At 40.5% G+C, this 15,440-nt stretch overlaps 1 protein-coding gene across 1 annotated transcript in view; it reads right to left on the bottom strand.

Moving 5' to 3' along the window:
• The window catches only part of KIF26B (kinesin family member 26B), a gene marked incomplete at its 5' end in the record, with an annotated part of 298,247 nt that extends 282,813 nt beyond the window's left edge, over positions 1–15,434 (bottom strand). The window contains one exon of the mRNA XM_026846220.1: positions 15,351–15,434. Within this exon, the coding sequence (XP_026702021.1) occupies positions 15,351–15,434 (84 nt within the window). The remainder of the gene's footprint in view (positions 1–15,350) is intronic.
• Positions 15,435–15,440: the final 6 nt, after the last annotated feature.

Below are 15,440 nucleotides of genomic sequence, written 5' to 3'. Positions count from 1 at the left end.
GCTGACATCCAGGAACAAGAGCTACAGGACTGGACTCCCAAGGCATTGGCCAAGCAAAGCAAGCATGTACCTGCAATTCAGCCATCCAGCAACAGTGGGGACAGCCTTACAGAAAGTTATTCCTCTGCATTAGGTTCAGCCAGCATCAGAAGCACTTCAAGAGATCGTCTGCTGCCTACAGGGCTACGCAGCATTTTTATGAAGCCTAGCAACATGTACTGGCCCCTGGTAGGCATCACAAGAAACAAGAAGATAAACAGCTTTGAGGAACTTGGCCAAAATATCTACAGAAGCGGAGGCTGTTACGAGCAGTAGCATACGCTCAAACACTCTTTAATTGTGGATGTTGAAAAATTTCAATGTTACCTTAAAAACACTATTAATGTAACAGTCAGCAGGAAAGCAGGCATTAAGTGATTTATGCATGATAGCAAATGTTATTATTTCTTGTTCTTAGCATGGTTTTTCTGAAAGATGAAGTTTTCTCAGAAAGGACTTTCATCCCTGAGGTCACTCTATAGAACTGCAGTAAAGCACTAGCCTGGTTCCTCATTCACCTGGCAAAACTGCAGACAACAGACTAGCTTGGGGTGCACTTTCTGCCTACTGTTCTCTGGGTCTCAACCTCATGAGGATTACAGACAGGATTCTAAAGAGATGTTAGGAATACTAATAATGATGCTTATGTTTTGATCAAAAAGAATGTTAACAGAAGAAAGTTATTTTCTTTGCTTGACAAGCATCATGAGAACAGCAGTGAAAGCAATACAATCCTCAATGAAGAGAATTAAAATCTGAAAAGTGGTATTTCTGCAGTTTAAACCTTGTGAATAATAACAGTAACAAAGAATGTCTGGGGATAGGAAAGAGAGGGAATGCATTTAAGATATCATGTAAGCCAGTACAAATTATTACTTATAAATTCTAGACATATTCTCAAGACAAACTTTTCAAAAAGTAAAAAAATGCTTTCACATAAACATTTATTCTCCTCAGGCAAGAAAAACACTGAACAATCTATTCCAATTAATGTTCTAACTAATGAAATGATGAAGGCCCCCTTTCTGTTCTTTCAGATACAGTTTAATAGCCTTTATATGTTGTCAGGCCTTGCATCATCCATTTGATCTCTGAAAAGGCAGACAGAATACAAAACAAACATTAACAAATACCACATGAATCCAGAATGCCTAACAGCATGCCATTCACAACAGCAGACAGCCAAGGACAATTAAATTATTCATAGATATGAACTGTCCAAGGTAGGAGGAAAAAAGAAAGAGAATTAATAAACACTCTCTTGAAAGAAAATTACAAAAAACACCCAAGCCCATTAGCAATTTTTTTTTTTTTTTTGTTAAACTAACAGCCAACTTCTGGTACCAATCAGAGAATCAGAAGTCAAGGTCTTTCTAAAAGACTTTTTGTCATAACTGGGTAATTAGTTACCGTATATTCAACTGCCATATTCCAATCCCTTTAAGGCCGACAGCTTTGAAATGCAAACCACAACTCCCTTCTTCCTCTCTGCACAGAGTCAGAAGAGCCAGTGCTGAGCCAGCATATAAGAGCTGCTGCAGAATGAGATGGGCAACATTAGCAAGAAAGGGAAAAGTACATTAGTCAAGAGCACAAGCACATAAGAAACTTGGACTCCGTTTTATGCAACTAATTAGTTCACCAAGTTATACTGTATCTCGTCAACTGTAAAAACAGAAGCAGCAGACATTTTACTGAGATGAGATCTATGCATGTACTCCAGTAATGGGCACATTAATGTGAATATTTGCAACTGTGTGAAGTTCTGTGACTTCAAGCGGCATCGAAGTGTTACAAACCACTTGATTCTACCTCTAGGAGCATCTGTCCTCTTCCACTGAGTGATTAAAAAAGGTCTTTTCCTATGGAAACTTCTGTGGGGAAAGTCCCATTCCACATCACAAGCAAATATTAAAAGCTTTTTACAGAAAGCCAGTAAGACAGACAGAAATAGCCTGAGGGCAAAGGGTAAAATAGCAAGAAGCCCAGTGCTCCAATAGTCAAGCAACAATTCAGGAGAGGTGCAGCAGCAGGGTGGAGCAGACAGCTGTGCACAGCCATCAACACCACAGCAGGGTGGTGCGACAGGACATATATCCTCACCTCAGCTGCACCCAAACTCCCTGTTGAATTTATTTATGCTGCCAGGGAAGGCAAACTTCAACTAGGGTGCTTGTTAGTGTAATCTGGTAGCTAAATTATGCATACATGGTAAATCCTTCTGCCCTGACACACAGTGTTACCATTCTGCTTCTCTGTCATAGGTTACCACTTTATAGCCTTGCAGCTAAACCCACAGAAGTTCACTTCTCAGAGTCCTGAAGTCTGATGTACTGGCTGGAATTAAGAAGAGTAGGGAATTTATCCAGATCTTTATGTACTGGGAGTATACGCTAACTACCAAACATCGGGTTTTTTTGAGGTTGGCCAGAAATTTTATCCTGATCTCAAGAGACCTTTCCATCAAAGCTTAAGTTACCAGAGTTTCAGTTTCAATGAACATTGCCTCAAAGTAGTCAAAAAAATACATATTGAAGAAAGTCAAAGAGCAAATCCAATTCATTCCATGAATAAGTGATGTCCAGTGGTAACAAGGAAAATATGAGAGGCTTAGATTTTCAGGCTGCCTCACTGCCTTTTGAAGACAGTAATCATGATTCTTCAAAAAGGAAAAGAAAGAATCCAAGACCTTTACCTTTTCTTTCCCAACCACCACAACCTCTACTAAAACCACCACAACAAAATAAAACAACAAAAACCAAACCATGCTGATTACTTACCTTAATTATACATGTGTCTAGCCAAAGAACAGAATACACAGAACACATTTCATTTTAGGCTTCCAGAAGTAAAGACCTGTTCTTTACCCTGAAAGCCATTTTGTCCAATTTCAAAAAGCTGTATGGCTAATCAGTGAGAGGACACTGGGAGTTCTGCAGCCATTGCTGCAGAAAGCAGTGCAGAGAAAGAAGTATATACACACATACACATACATGTACACAAAGAGGGCAAATTCATATAAAAGCTGCACTGAAGCAATGAATCCTATCCTCTCATTTCATATGGAGGTGGGTAAATAATGGCACAACAGAGATTTCATTCATGCAGAGGTCTAGGGTGTGCTGGGAAGTCTCAGTCTGACAATTTGCTGCAGATGCTTGCTTAGAGAAGCCATTTATCAGTGTCACCCATGCGCATTACTACACACTGCTTCCTCAGCAGCATGATTCCACACCAGCTTCCCACATAGCACACCCTGGTCCTTGATATTTCAGGCACAGAAATAGCCCTTATCTGGGCCTTAGCAGTGTGTGCTTATTGAAACGATTCCTATTATCCAAAGTGCATGCATTTGGAGTAGGAAAGGGACCAAATTTATTTCCTTTGCTGCTGAAAAGAACAGTAAATTAAGAGAAGTCACAACAGTTTTCCTTCCTCTTCTCCCTCTCCTCTTTATATGCCTGTTTAGCTCATTCCTTATAAACAGCTAACACAAGTATTAACATCAGCAGAGCTGATTCCTGGAGGATATGGGCATCTTGGATATTTCATTTCTTGTTATACTTAAGTGGAATATTAAACAGGCGAGACAGTGGCAGACCAAGCTAGAAAGAACTAAGTAACTAGGACTGACAAAGAAGGTTGGCAATTTAAAGCACTTCAATCTGTGAAGTGCTTCATTTAAGGCCATCAGTGCCAGTACATTCAGCCCTCATATATACCCCTCCACCTTTAGCTCTCCTCTCACACCTTAAGTCTTTTCTATTCTCTTTTTAAAGTATTAGGAACAAGTATTACTATTTAATAGCACACCCCTAGAGTGTCCAGTATAACAATACTACAGAATTAGTAAGATCAACATCATAAGAATTCAAATTAATCTGGAAATCAAACATTTTTTTCCTTCAGAGACAGGCACAGGGAAAGGAGAAGCCAAACTGAATTCATAACTATTGCTAATGCACTAAAATGTATGTCATGTATTTGCTATGTTGGCTGAAACTGTTAGTGCAGTGGGTTGAGTCCCTATTTTATACCAAGTCTCAAGTATGGTACACACAGGTCTTTGTGACTGGTAAACAACAGAGAAACAAATTGGATGTAAGAAAGAAAATCTAGTTACATCCTTAGATCGCAGGGTGCACCAGTACCTTAATCTTCGGAAAAACCTAATTTCAGAATGAAAAATGCTGAGGTGCATTAAACCAAAGGCAATTTTGCTTTAACTGCCTTCTACTCTTCCAGCTGCTTGCTGGTTTCTGTTTTGAGAGAGATCAACAGATAAAAAATTATAGGGAAGGCTTTTTTAAAAAGAACAATTAAAAAAAACAAAACAAAACAAAACAAAACACAACCTTCATATAAATTATTTCTGTAAAGCTTTAAAGACATCAGCAGCGAGGTCAGCCTTTTAAAGAACTCTGGTTTATCACACACTTCTCCCTGCTTCCCCTGTGTGCCACCTTTCCCAAAGAAGCACTTCTTGCTGCCTGGACCAGCCAAAGCACTGTTCATTCCCCACTTCATTTCTGTCTCTATAGCCTGTCTTCCTCTCAAAGCCCTGTACTTCTCCTTGTAGTGAGTCTTTCCTGTTCTCACAGCAGCTTGTGTCTTTTAGGACACCAAAATGTACTGGCCAATCTGTTGTAAGTGCTACCCTCAGCCCTTGCAACTTTAAAAATTAAACAGTGATGTTGAAGGCAAACACTCAAGGGTTCACCAGCCAAGAAAAGGATAAATGAGAGATATGATCAAATACCTCTAACAATTAAAGATGATTGCAGTGGGAAAGGCAATTCTGAAAATATTTATTTATTTTTTAATATCATAACTCTCATCAAGAACTTACAAGAACCAGATCCCAACTGTTCATTAAAATGTGAAGGCATTTCAATGAACTGCTTGCCTCATCTCATATTCCTCAAACAGCCTCTTTGCAGGAACACTGAATCAATGACTTGACAAAAACTAACTCTGCAAAATCTTGTGGAGCCTTGTTTTCATGGTGATGGGATAGTGTACCCAAAAGCTCCCTTAAGCCAGTTTCTTCTCTTACCCACACCACCCACCATAACTTCTCCCACCTCTAAATCTATACCAAAATCCACAGAATTTTTGTCAAATCTGTTATTCAAAACTGGATTTGACACGCAGGAAAAAAAAGGAAGTCTTATTAGGCATGCTAAAAGAGCAGCTCTGGATTTAGGCTTACCACCCATGCTGCAGAACTGCTTATAAAGCCATCACTAATGGCCTTCCAGCTACCCATCATTTCCCCACATTCAGTCTGCCCAGACAGCTAGCTATTCCTTTCTTACAAATACCATTTTAATTGCATCTCCCACTTTGTTAGCCTTCTCGACCTCCAGTAAAAGCCATCTACAGTCTAACAATCTTTTAAATCTGACACTCGCACCGACTAGCACACTAGCACACTTGTATGCCTTCCTGCTAGGTTCACATGTATGCAGGCTTATTGTCAAGAATTTCCATTAGAAATCTAACGAGTATGAGCTGAAATGACAGTTTTAGGACTAGTGGGGAGAGAAAAGGGGGGAGGGAGTGAAAAGGGAGAGGTGAATAGGGAAGAATATGTATGTGTATTGCAAATGCCCCCTGTCACCAAAGACTTCATTGTGCTTTGCTGGTGCCAGGGCTTCTCCAGTCCCCACACCTCCCTCCGAGCAACAAATGCCAGCCGCACAGCCTCAGCCACTGTTAACTCTTCCTGTGGGAACACTGCCAGCAATTTCAGCAATATTAACCCTGGGAATACTAACATGATTTAGAGGACTTGTTAAATTTTAATGATACCATTAGAAGAGAGGAAAACACACAAGTCACAACTCCCAATTTGGTGCATTTGGCTGCTGAATAGGATATTAATGTTTTTCTTTGCCTGGCACTATTAAATGAGCAGTGAAACTAATAGAGAAATGAAGAGTAATGACTTCTATTCTTGCTGTTCAGCGCTTGCTTAAAGCCAAGCCTACCTTATTGCCCACTAGGCTTTCTGTTGGAGTCCATCAGGTGGATGGAGTAAACAGGTAATTCTTTCAGCAGGTCAGAGGTTTATTTAGCTAAGAGGCACAGAAAAATAAAACTGTCCAATTGAAACAGTAGCATACAATCATTCAGGCTATCAGTTAGAAGGCAGAAGCCCACTCTCCTGAATAACTTCAGCATAATCAAGTCCAAGTTTGGCTTTGGTAAAACAGGAGATTGCCCAAGTGACACTTACAGAAGCCAGAAGAGAAACATGCCAAGGCCAAGTTCTGCCCCACTTTTAGCAAAGAACTCCAGAGCAACTATCTTCTTCAGCACTGTAGGAATCTCTTTCATATCTTCAAGTATGCCTATGACAAAAGGAATGGACAATTCCCAACAGAACCACAGAGTGGCCCACAGAAATTGAGGGACTGTATTCCTGAATCCTCATTTATCTTAAATTAATTATGAGGGTGGGAGAGAAAGAGTGAATGAAATACACACAACTTGGGGAAGATTAATTCCACTGCTGAGGTGGGTCTGCTCAGACAGTTCTGAACAAAGTTGAAACCCCCAAACTACTGACTTTTCACTTTTTCTCCAGAAAAAGGAAATATTTACTGTGGTAGATGTCAAAGTCTCCTTTCATTTGCTTTTCCCCAAACATTCATGTGAGTAGAATTTTGTTCCCATGCACGTCCATGGACTAGAGAAGCTGTTGTGAATACTCAGGTGCAAATAAACAATCACATCAAAGTATTTATGATTTAGGGGGCATGGTGAATATGTTAGAGTAGAGGTTTGTTATTAATAGATCACAGAAAATCTGCAGGTCGAAACACATTTGTAAAAAACAAATACATATAAAGCAAGTTCCATTTGAAGCTTATCTGGAAGCCAAAACACTTAGACTGTATTCCCAATTTAAGGTTTTCCTCAGACACTAGAGTTGGATGGATGCTTTACAGTCAAATTGCACTGGATACAGATACCCTATCTCCAGCATACGCAGTTCCTCTGACACACACCACCAGCAAGAAATTTAAAATGTTTTCCAGAGCCACACCCACATTGGCTTGCAGTATTTTTTTACTAGAATAAAATAATTTTTAAAAGGCATTTGATGCTCTTTTCCTGAATCACCAAAACCATTGAATAAGATCATTAACCAGCCACTAACAAAGCAGACACCATAGGGCCTGCAAGTTAAGTTCTCCTACTTGTAGGACAACAAAGTCAGTGGACTCAGATCTACGTTTCTTAATGGGAAAGCAAGACAAGTTTAAATATGCAAGACAAAAATCTTATACCAACATAGGATTTACTTACGTGAATCTAGAAGTGTCCAGTTCCTTCAGAGGAGAGGGAAGTCTTTAGTTTTCATCTTGAATTGTAGACCAAGTCCAACTTAATAACCCATCAGTTCTCTCAGGTCTCTCAAATAGAAATTCCTTGGCAATCTTTTTTTTTTTTTTTTTTTTTTTTACAGTTTCAGAGGAAAGCTGAGAAAAGGATACCAGTCTGAAATCTTCAGACTGAAATCTTTCTTCCCTCCCAGAAAATAGAGAGTATTTTACAATATATAAGAAATGCAACTATAGACTATATGATTTAATAGTACAGATTGAACAGAACAGCAGGTCTTAGTAACAACTAAAAGTGAACACAGTTGAAGATGAAAATAAATTTTAAGAAGCACACCAATGCTGGTGGAATGGTAAGTAGATTTTAACAGCTTTACTGCACTGTATTATTTCAAGTAAAATATATTGAATTCTGATACTATAACAATAAATCTGAGCTGTAATTGAACACACCAATTTCTTACAACTGATTCTTTTGTATAGCTGGTATCATATTTTTCTTTACTTTCTCTTCCATAAAGTAATTAAAAAGTAATCCCTATCTGTACTAGTTACAGATGAGGTTACGCTTGGATGCATTGTGCTGCTCTCATCAGTACCTTTCTCATCAGAGATCACTGGCTCCTCACATCTGCTGTTGTAATAGCACATCTCGTCACTCCCTGACCTTTCAATCAAAAGGATCTGAGTTTAGAAAGCAGCGCTATTGAAAGTGTTTGAACTATCTATCATTTTGATAAGAACTAAGGCAGGGAGCAAGCACCACGTATTCACATTGGAGACCTGCAGGGATGCTCACTTACGACCTTCAGGAGGCCAGGATGTCTTAGCCCTGCTCAGATGAAGTAGCATGTCTAACTGCTGCTTTAAATGCATGAAAGTGTTCCCTGGTTAGAGGTCTATGATAGGCAGAGCTGTGGCCCAAATGAAATCCTGATGTTTTCACTGAAGTCAGAATCCCCTCACTAGGGCCAATTTAACGTAAGTCAATAGACTTGAGAATGTTCAGGTCTGGACCTCTTCTCTCTCCCCCTCCCAACTTCTTTGCTGTTTTCATAAGTAACCAGCAACAGTTTGTGTTATACAAGGAAAGGAGTTTTCAGTACTTGACATTTCTTGCAGGATCTTTTGAACAGCCTCCATCCCAAACTCGGAATGGTCCAGTCACCATTCCCCTGCCCTATTAAGTGTCTTGTGCTGTCCATGCTTCTACTCAGAGAAACCTCAAAAACACTCTCATCAAAACATTACTAAGCTATACTGTAATATCATCTGAAGAGGGGAGTGGAGAGAAAAGAAGCATAAGCAATTGCATATTATGGTTGAAGATGCTACAAGATAGTACAACTGTACCAAGAAGGTGTCTCATTATATATTTCAGGTTTCAAAACCAGAGATATAGACACAGTTCTCAGTAGCTTCATTATTTATTTTTTTAAACCCTGGATTAATGTAGGAAGGTTGCATAGAAGACAATTGAAAATAAATTTGGACAACATAAGTCATTGGGGATTTGAGTTCCGTAAACCTACAAATATGGATGCAGCCACAGTGTGATCATCTAAAAGAACCTTGCTCCAACGACCACCCCATGTTAACAGAAGCTGTTCAACGCAACATTGTCATGTCTTTCTAATGTGCAAGCTGAAGCTTCCAAAGAAAAGCAGCATTTCAATGTGCGACTGCAGCAGACTGCTTGCAGTTACTACTTTAGCACTGCTTTCTAGAAGAGCAATTAGCCTTAATTGTTGTGACTTCCACCAGTGTCACAATGCAACCAAAATTTGGCCAATAATGGGAAAGGCTGTGAGACACTTCTAGAACTTTCCACTCTTAGGATACTACTTTATCAGGGTGTTATTATATACTACAGCTTGCTTAATTCAAAGTAAATGTGCAATCTGCTTTTCTGCAAAGTTCTTGAATTGCAGCTTCAGCAACAAATAATGTGGACTAGGAATTATTTATCCAGTGGCAAGGGAAAGCCCATATGCTTGTATTCCTCACATTTTATTAATATACATGCCTCTCAAGCTACAACATGACACTTCCCTAAGATCTAAGCTAGCAATTTAAGCAATTTAACTTAGAACATCTCTCACACTTTTGACATGCAGACCACATGTCACAAAACACTGCAGTTCCTACTACATCATTATGTAGAGCATGACAGTCAAGTTTATTGCGGTGGCGGGCTGCAAGTTCAGTGCTTGGAAGCACCCCAATTATATGATGTCAAAGGCTATGTGCTGCTGATGTGGCAAAACCGCAATGTCTTTCAACCCTACGTACACAGCACTGCAACGTTCTAATAATCTGCTGATGCAGGCGTGAATCCTATTACATGCCGATGGCCCATACTGGTAACGTGGGACATATTTTCTAACGCTGTCTGGGAAATTCAGCATGGGCTACCTTTCTTCCTCCTCCCCTTCCAAAATTATACACCAGAATCCTAAGCTTCTTATACAAGATTGCTACAGATGTTGCAACATTTACTTCTAAAAAAATAATAAGACTATGTAAAGATATGAGGTGGGTTTAGAGGTCGGTGCAGCATTAATGTCATGGCCCATATAAAGCACCTTGAAGGAATTTTGTCACTTAATAGCCTGGCAAGAAAAGGCTAGCTACAGACTAAGCATTGACTGTGTATTTCTGAATGAACAGCCAAGTCTCTGTAAAAAAAAAAAAAAAACAAAAAAAACACACACACACACAAAAAAAAAACAAAACAAACAAACAACAACCAAAAAGTCAAACAATTTGATCAAAATTTTGCTCCTCCCTAGAGATTTACTTTCAGATAACATGTCAGTAGTTCCCCCACCCCAACAGCTCTGGCTACAGTCTAAAAGTATTTTTTTTTCTGATAGGAAAAACACCACAGTCTCAATTCACTAAGTATAATCATAGGCCTGTTCCTAATTTCCAGGGCACTCAGTAATGGTGAGCCTTTTAATCCCATGGAGAAAGCTACAGAGCAAACGGTTTTGACAGCCTCCTAAAAAGCAGTCTTTAGTATACAGTATCTTCATCCTTACCTCTAAGACATTTGCAAGCTTGAAAGAAATATTTATATCACTTCACATGTTGACACTGTGGATTGCAGCAGCAAGACAGCAAGACTTCCAGCTGCTTCTAAAAAAGGGTTTCCATTAATTCGTCAGAGGTGAAGGCATATCCATTTGTCTCCTCTGGACCTCTGTAAGCAGCTGTAATTCCAGCTCAAGTATCTTGTGGTTTCCCAATTTGCCAGGAAACATACAATTGTAAGAATGAGTTATGCTAAATGTTTGGGTATTGTGACCTGTGATGCAACACAAAAGAATGGTTGTTGTTGCCTAAAGTTTAATGGAGTTAATCCTTCCAAATGCTGACAAATTACTGCCTCAGGCCATTTAAAATCACATTTCTAATGCAATAATCCTATCTGCATTACAATGAGTTGGGATGAAATGATTAGGTGCCTGAGATTTTTTGCACAGTGAATTAAGTCACCATACAGACTGGCCGTGCTTGTTCACAAATTAAAGGTCTGGACGGAAATGAAATTCCATTATTCTACCACTTGCTAAGCTTTGAGGAAAGGTTCATTACTGTCCTGTCTCTACTGGGAATGTTTCTAAAGTAGCTACAAGCTAACAGGAACCTAGTTTTCACTAGACCAGTTTCAGGGCTTTCTTCATTATTAATAATAATTAGTCAAGTCTTTGACTACTGAATACTTCAGAAATAGAAAAGGCTAATTCAACAATATGCAAGCAAAATATGACAGAGTGTCAGGAAATCTGTGGGAAAAAAAGAAAACAAACCTATACCCTGAATACAAGTCCTTTCCTTTCCTCTTCATAGACACACTGTGCTAAACGAGAATTTACCTATTCATTATACTCAGAAGTACTGACTTTTTAGCTGGGGGACAGTCCAGAATATAAACCACCTAACATCAGTGCTATGCCTCTCTAGCATTTAAAATATAGTATCCTTACTTCCTGACCCATTCACAACATGCCCAAACAGCTGTTCAAGTCTACACATTCAAATTACCTCTTGGTTTAAAGGCTCTATTCAGAATTTTTGAAATCCTATACTAACAAATCTATAATAGCCAGCTTGAGACTATTGTTATTAGCATTCAGTTGATTATTCACACACAATATAAATTGATACACATAAATATAGCAACTCTTCAATTAAACTTAATGATCATTTTTTTGTTAGATGACTGCGAGGTTAGTGTCCCATTGAAGCCAGAAGACATCACAGGCAACCAGATTTCACACAAATTCCGATAAACAGGGAGGGAGTGTGATGCCATAAACTTCTATGCTAGAACTTTGTCTGATGCCCTTCTGAAAATACAGCCTAAGAAAAAGCTTTAAAAAAAGGTCAATATTAGTGATTTTTGAGACAATCCTTATCATCATGCAAATGTCTGATGCCATAACAAAACCTCCACAAACAATTGCCAACCAAATGCTCTAAGATCCTCTCAGTTACAAAGTGCAATGTGCAACTATAACAACCACCTGTGCTAATCATTTCCCACAGGCGTGCTTCGCGTAGGGGTTACAATAAGATTTAATTCTCATAAAATATAACCCCTTGTATGCACATAATTGCTGTACGTCATTAAGTCACATCTGTATCACAAGAGGGGGAAAAAGAAACAACAAGCTTTTAGCATTTTTCTTTTTGTAATTGGCAGGGAACTTTGGCATTTTAAGCGGTTAATACAAAGTAATGCAAGTATAATTATATATTCCTCACGCTTGTGCCTCACCAAAAAAAAAAAAAAATCCCAAGTTTTCACCCTGTTGACATATTAGGAGAGAATGCTTCTATTTAAAACTGAAAGCTCAACACCTCAACACTAACAATGAGCTAGTCAAAAGCAGTTTGCTCTAAGTGTAGCTTTTTCTGTATCAAATGAAAAGCTTCAGTACATAGTTTCATGCATAAAGCCTCGTCTGTTTATGCAACAATTAAGTATACTATTACACTTTGCAGATATACACAAACCTTTACATGATTGCACACTATAGAAAACATCAATATAGCTTCACATTTGGATAGGTTACTGCAGATTCCTCTATCTGCTTCTAGATATGTGTCAAAACACAGATACCCTCATATTCTGCTTGTTCTGCAACACAATACCCCAGGTTATATGCATTTCTAAATACAGTATAAATGTGAAACAGGTGCCACAGACTATATTTATAATGCTAATGAAATCTCTAGGCTGTCTTCAACAGCACCAACAAAAATCGCACAAGTCAGCTAGATCTGGCTGACTAGAAGATGACGGATACATTTTAAACGCTCCATTTAATTGTTCTAATAAAGGCATGTTGCCAATTAGCTGTGTCCTACTGGGCACCACAGTCTTGAGTTGTAAGATGCTTTGCAAGGTCTGAAGGGAATACCCAGAACCAGGAATGTGATCTCCTCCTTATTCCACTGAACTCAGTGACAGGATCAATTCTACCCCAAAAAAACCTATTCCCACAGCAGCAATCAAGAGCAGACCTCAGAGGACCCAGAAGAATGCCAGCTCCATTAACATGGCGTGGTAGACTCCAGCCTCAACCCAAACCAAAGTAAGGTTTCCCCAGACATGAGAGGTTTTCATATTCTTGCAAGCAATCTTTTACGTCAAGATCCTGCCCTCAGCAGGCAACCCCAGGGTGATACCATGGCACACACCTGCAAAGGTAGCTCATAGGCCCTGGCTGAGCTGGCAGAGCCCACGCCAATGCCTTGTTTTCCCCTGAACAGACACTGATAGGGCTAGCCCATGGATGCCAGCAAAAACAAATTTGCAAAACCGGCAGAGTATACCTTGTTCGAAGAAGTCAATGGCAGTAGCCATGATACTTGTACCCCTTATTGCCTAGACCAAAGCCTCACTATGCTGAGCAGTGTTTGCGAAGGCAGAAATCGCAAGCCCAGAAAGTTCTTAATGGTGGTAAATAAACCAGAAACGATGAGAGAAAGGGATGCTTCTGCAAACAGTCACAGCCAGGTAGCACCCACCTGCAGAAGGGAACGGTGTGCAAAAGGCTGGAGTACCTCGACAGGATTGAGCCTGCAGGGACTATTAAGCTTAGCAAATAAGGCAGAGGGTCACCTTAGCCTTCAAAGACCACCTTACTTGTGCCTCCTTCCTCTCCCCAAAATGCACACATGGGATAGCAATGGGTTTTATAAGTGGTACTCCCACAGAACTGGAAGGTTTGAAAAGCAAGTGTAGGAAGAAAGAACATAGGTAAGGGGCTAAAACCAGAGAAGTAAGGCTTACTACTGACATGAGTAAAGGTTGGTATGTACAACACCATCAGCTAAACCATGTGAAGAACAGAACAGAACAAATAGCAATAGTAACATGAGGGTAACACCTCCTTAAGATGGTGGGCAATGACCACCACTATTACAATAAGAGAAGCCTGCACAAATCTTTACATGACTGTAAAATCTGTCGATTTCTATTTAACACTCTGCAAGGGATACAAAGCCTTGACACAGCTTATCCTTCCTCCACCCCCAATCTCAGTTACTCTTATGGTTCCCGTATCTGTACCAGTAGTTTCCCACCTATACCCACAGCTGTTAATTGCTACCAAACCACACTGCCTTAAGTTTGTGAAGATTTTGCTACAGGGCCACTTTCCAGGGAATCAACCGTGTATTAATATGGTTAAATTGACTATTAATTTTGGTGGTTCCACCTTTCCCTTTCCATGAATAACTCAGTTAAGCCAGCTGTTGAGAGAAGGTAACAACCAGCCCTTGAGTCTTTTGTTCAAGAGAGAACCAACTCCCTCTCAAAGGTACATAAATAACTAATGGAGAGTACAACACAACAGCAATACCAGGGACCCTTTCTCAGCAGTCAGATCTTTTCCATGATACCTCTTTATCGTAACCACTAATGAAAACTCTTTGAAGTGGAAGAGTAAATATTACCATTTGATAGTACCTGGACCCAACAGGGCAAACAAAATTGCATTGTATTACATCCTGGGAGCTGCAGACCCATTCACAATACATCGCTCACCGGTTGCTATGGAAGAACCCAACACTTACTATTTTGGTAGCACGAGGTCAGCCAAGGGCTGTTAGCCTTAACCTTTATGTGTACAGCAAACAGGGAAAATAAAAAACAATGCCAAAGAAAACAAAACCAAGGAATTCCAGAGTATGCATTTGGAGGTACCAGATTCCCCAACAGAGTCAGAAAGCAGACTTCCAACTCTACCCATGATCAGTCAGCTCTTAAAACCTGAGGTTAGGTTTCAGAAATGCTTGCGTGCTCTTTAGGCACAGGATTATTCAACCCAACACTCAGGGTCCAAGTATTTTTACGTCTTCTTATTAAAAACAAACAAACAAATTAAAATCTGGCACTTCTCTGTAAGAGAGAAGCATCACCACGTCGTCCTTACATTAATGACACCCGGGAGAGTGGGTTCGATGCCATGGTCTGCCACAGCCTCCCTGGGTGACCTTTGGGCTCACTCAGCATTTTAGTGCCACGCCTGAACTTGGAGCTACAGGAGGGTCTTTCCTGCACCTGGCCCTGCAATGGAATTCCAACCCACGGGCACCAGAGCGAACGCACCTTACCACTAAGTTGGCTGCCAAGTCTCAGGATATTTTGTAACCCCATCCTGTGGGGATCAGAGACAGCGAAAGGGGAAGGGACCAAGGACCCATCCGACTGTCACCGATGCCCCCCGAAGCCTGTCAGCCCTCCGGAGACAGAGGCACCCCGTTCCCCATGAAACAGGAGGAAGGGATGGGAAGAGGGAACAAGTTCAAAAAGGTGAGAACCCAGAGAAGCGCCAAAACCCTCAGCCGTGACACCGGCAGAGGAGAGCCGAGGTGGCTGGCAGCCCCAACGGCACAGGGGTGCCCCCGCTCCGCCCGTCCCCGCCCCGGCCCCTCGCTCACCTTGCTGCTGACGGGCCCGGGGATGAGGAGCTTCAGCGCCTGCCTCTTCAGCTCCGCCAGGCGGGCGTTGCAGTGCTCGCACCACACGCC

This window comes from Athene cunicularia (assembly GCF_003259725.1).
Source record: "Athene cunicularia isolate RWA chromosome 3 unlocalized genomic scaffold, athCun1 chr3_part1, whole genome shotgun sequence".
NCBI lineage: Eukaryota > Metazoa > Chordata > Aves > Strigiformes > Strigidae > Athene > Athene cunicularia.
Note: the sequence above shows the minus strand (reverse complement) of the source record. Positions and strands in the feature narration are given on the sequence as shown.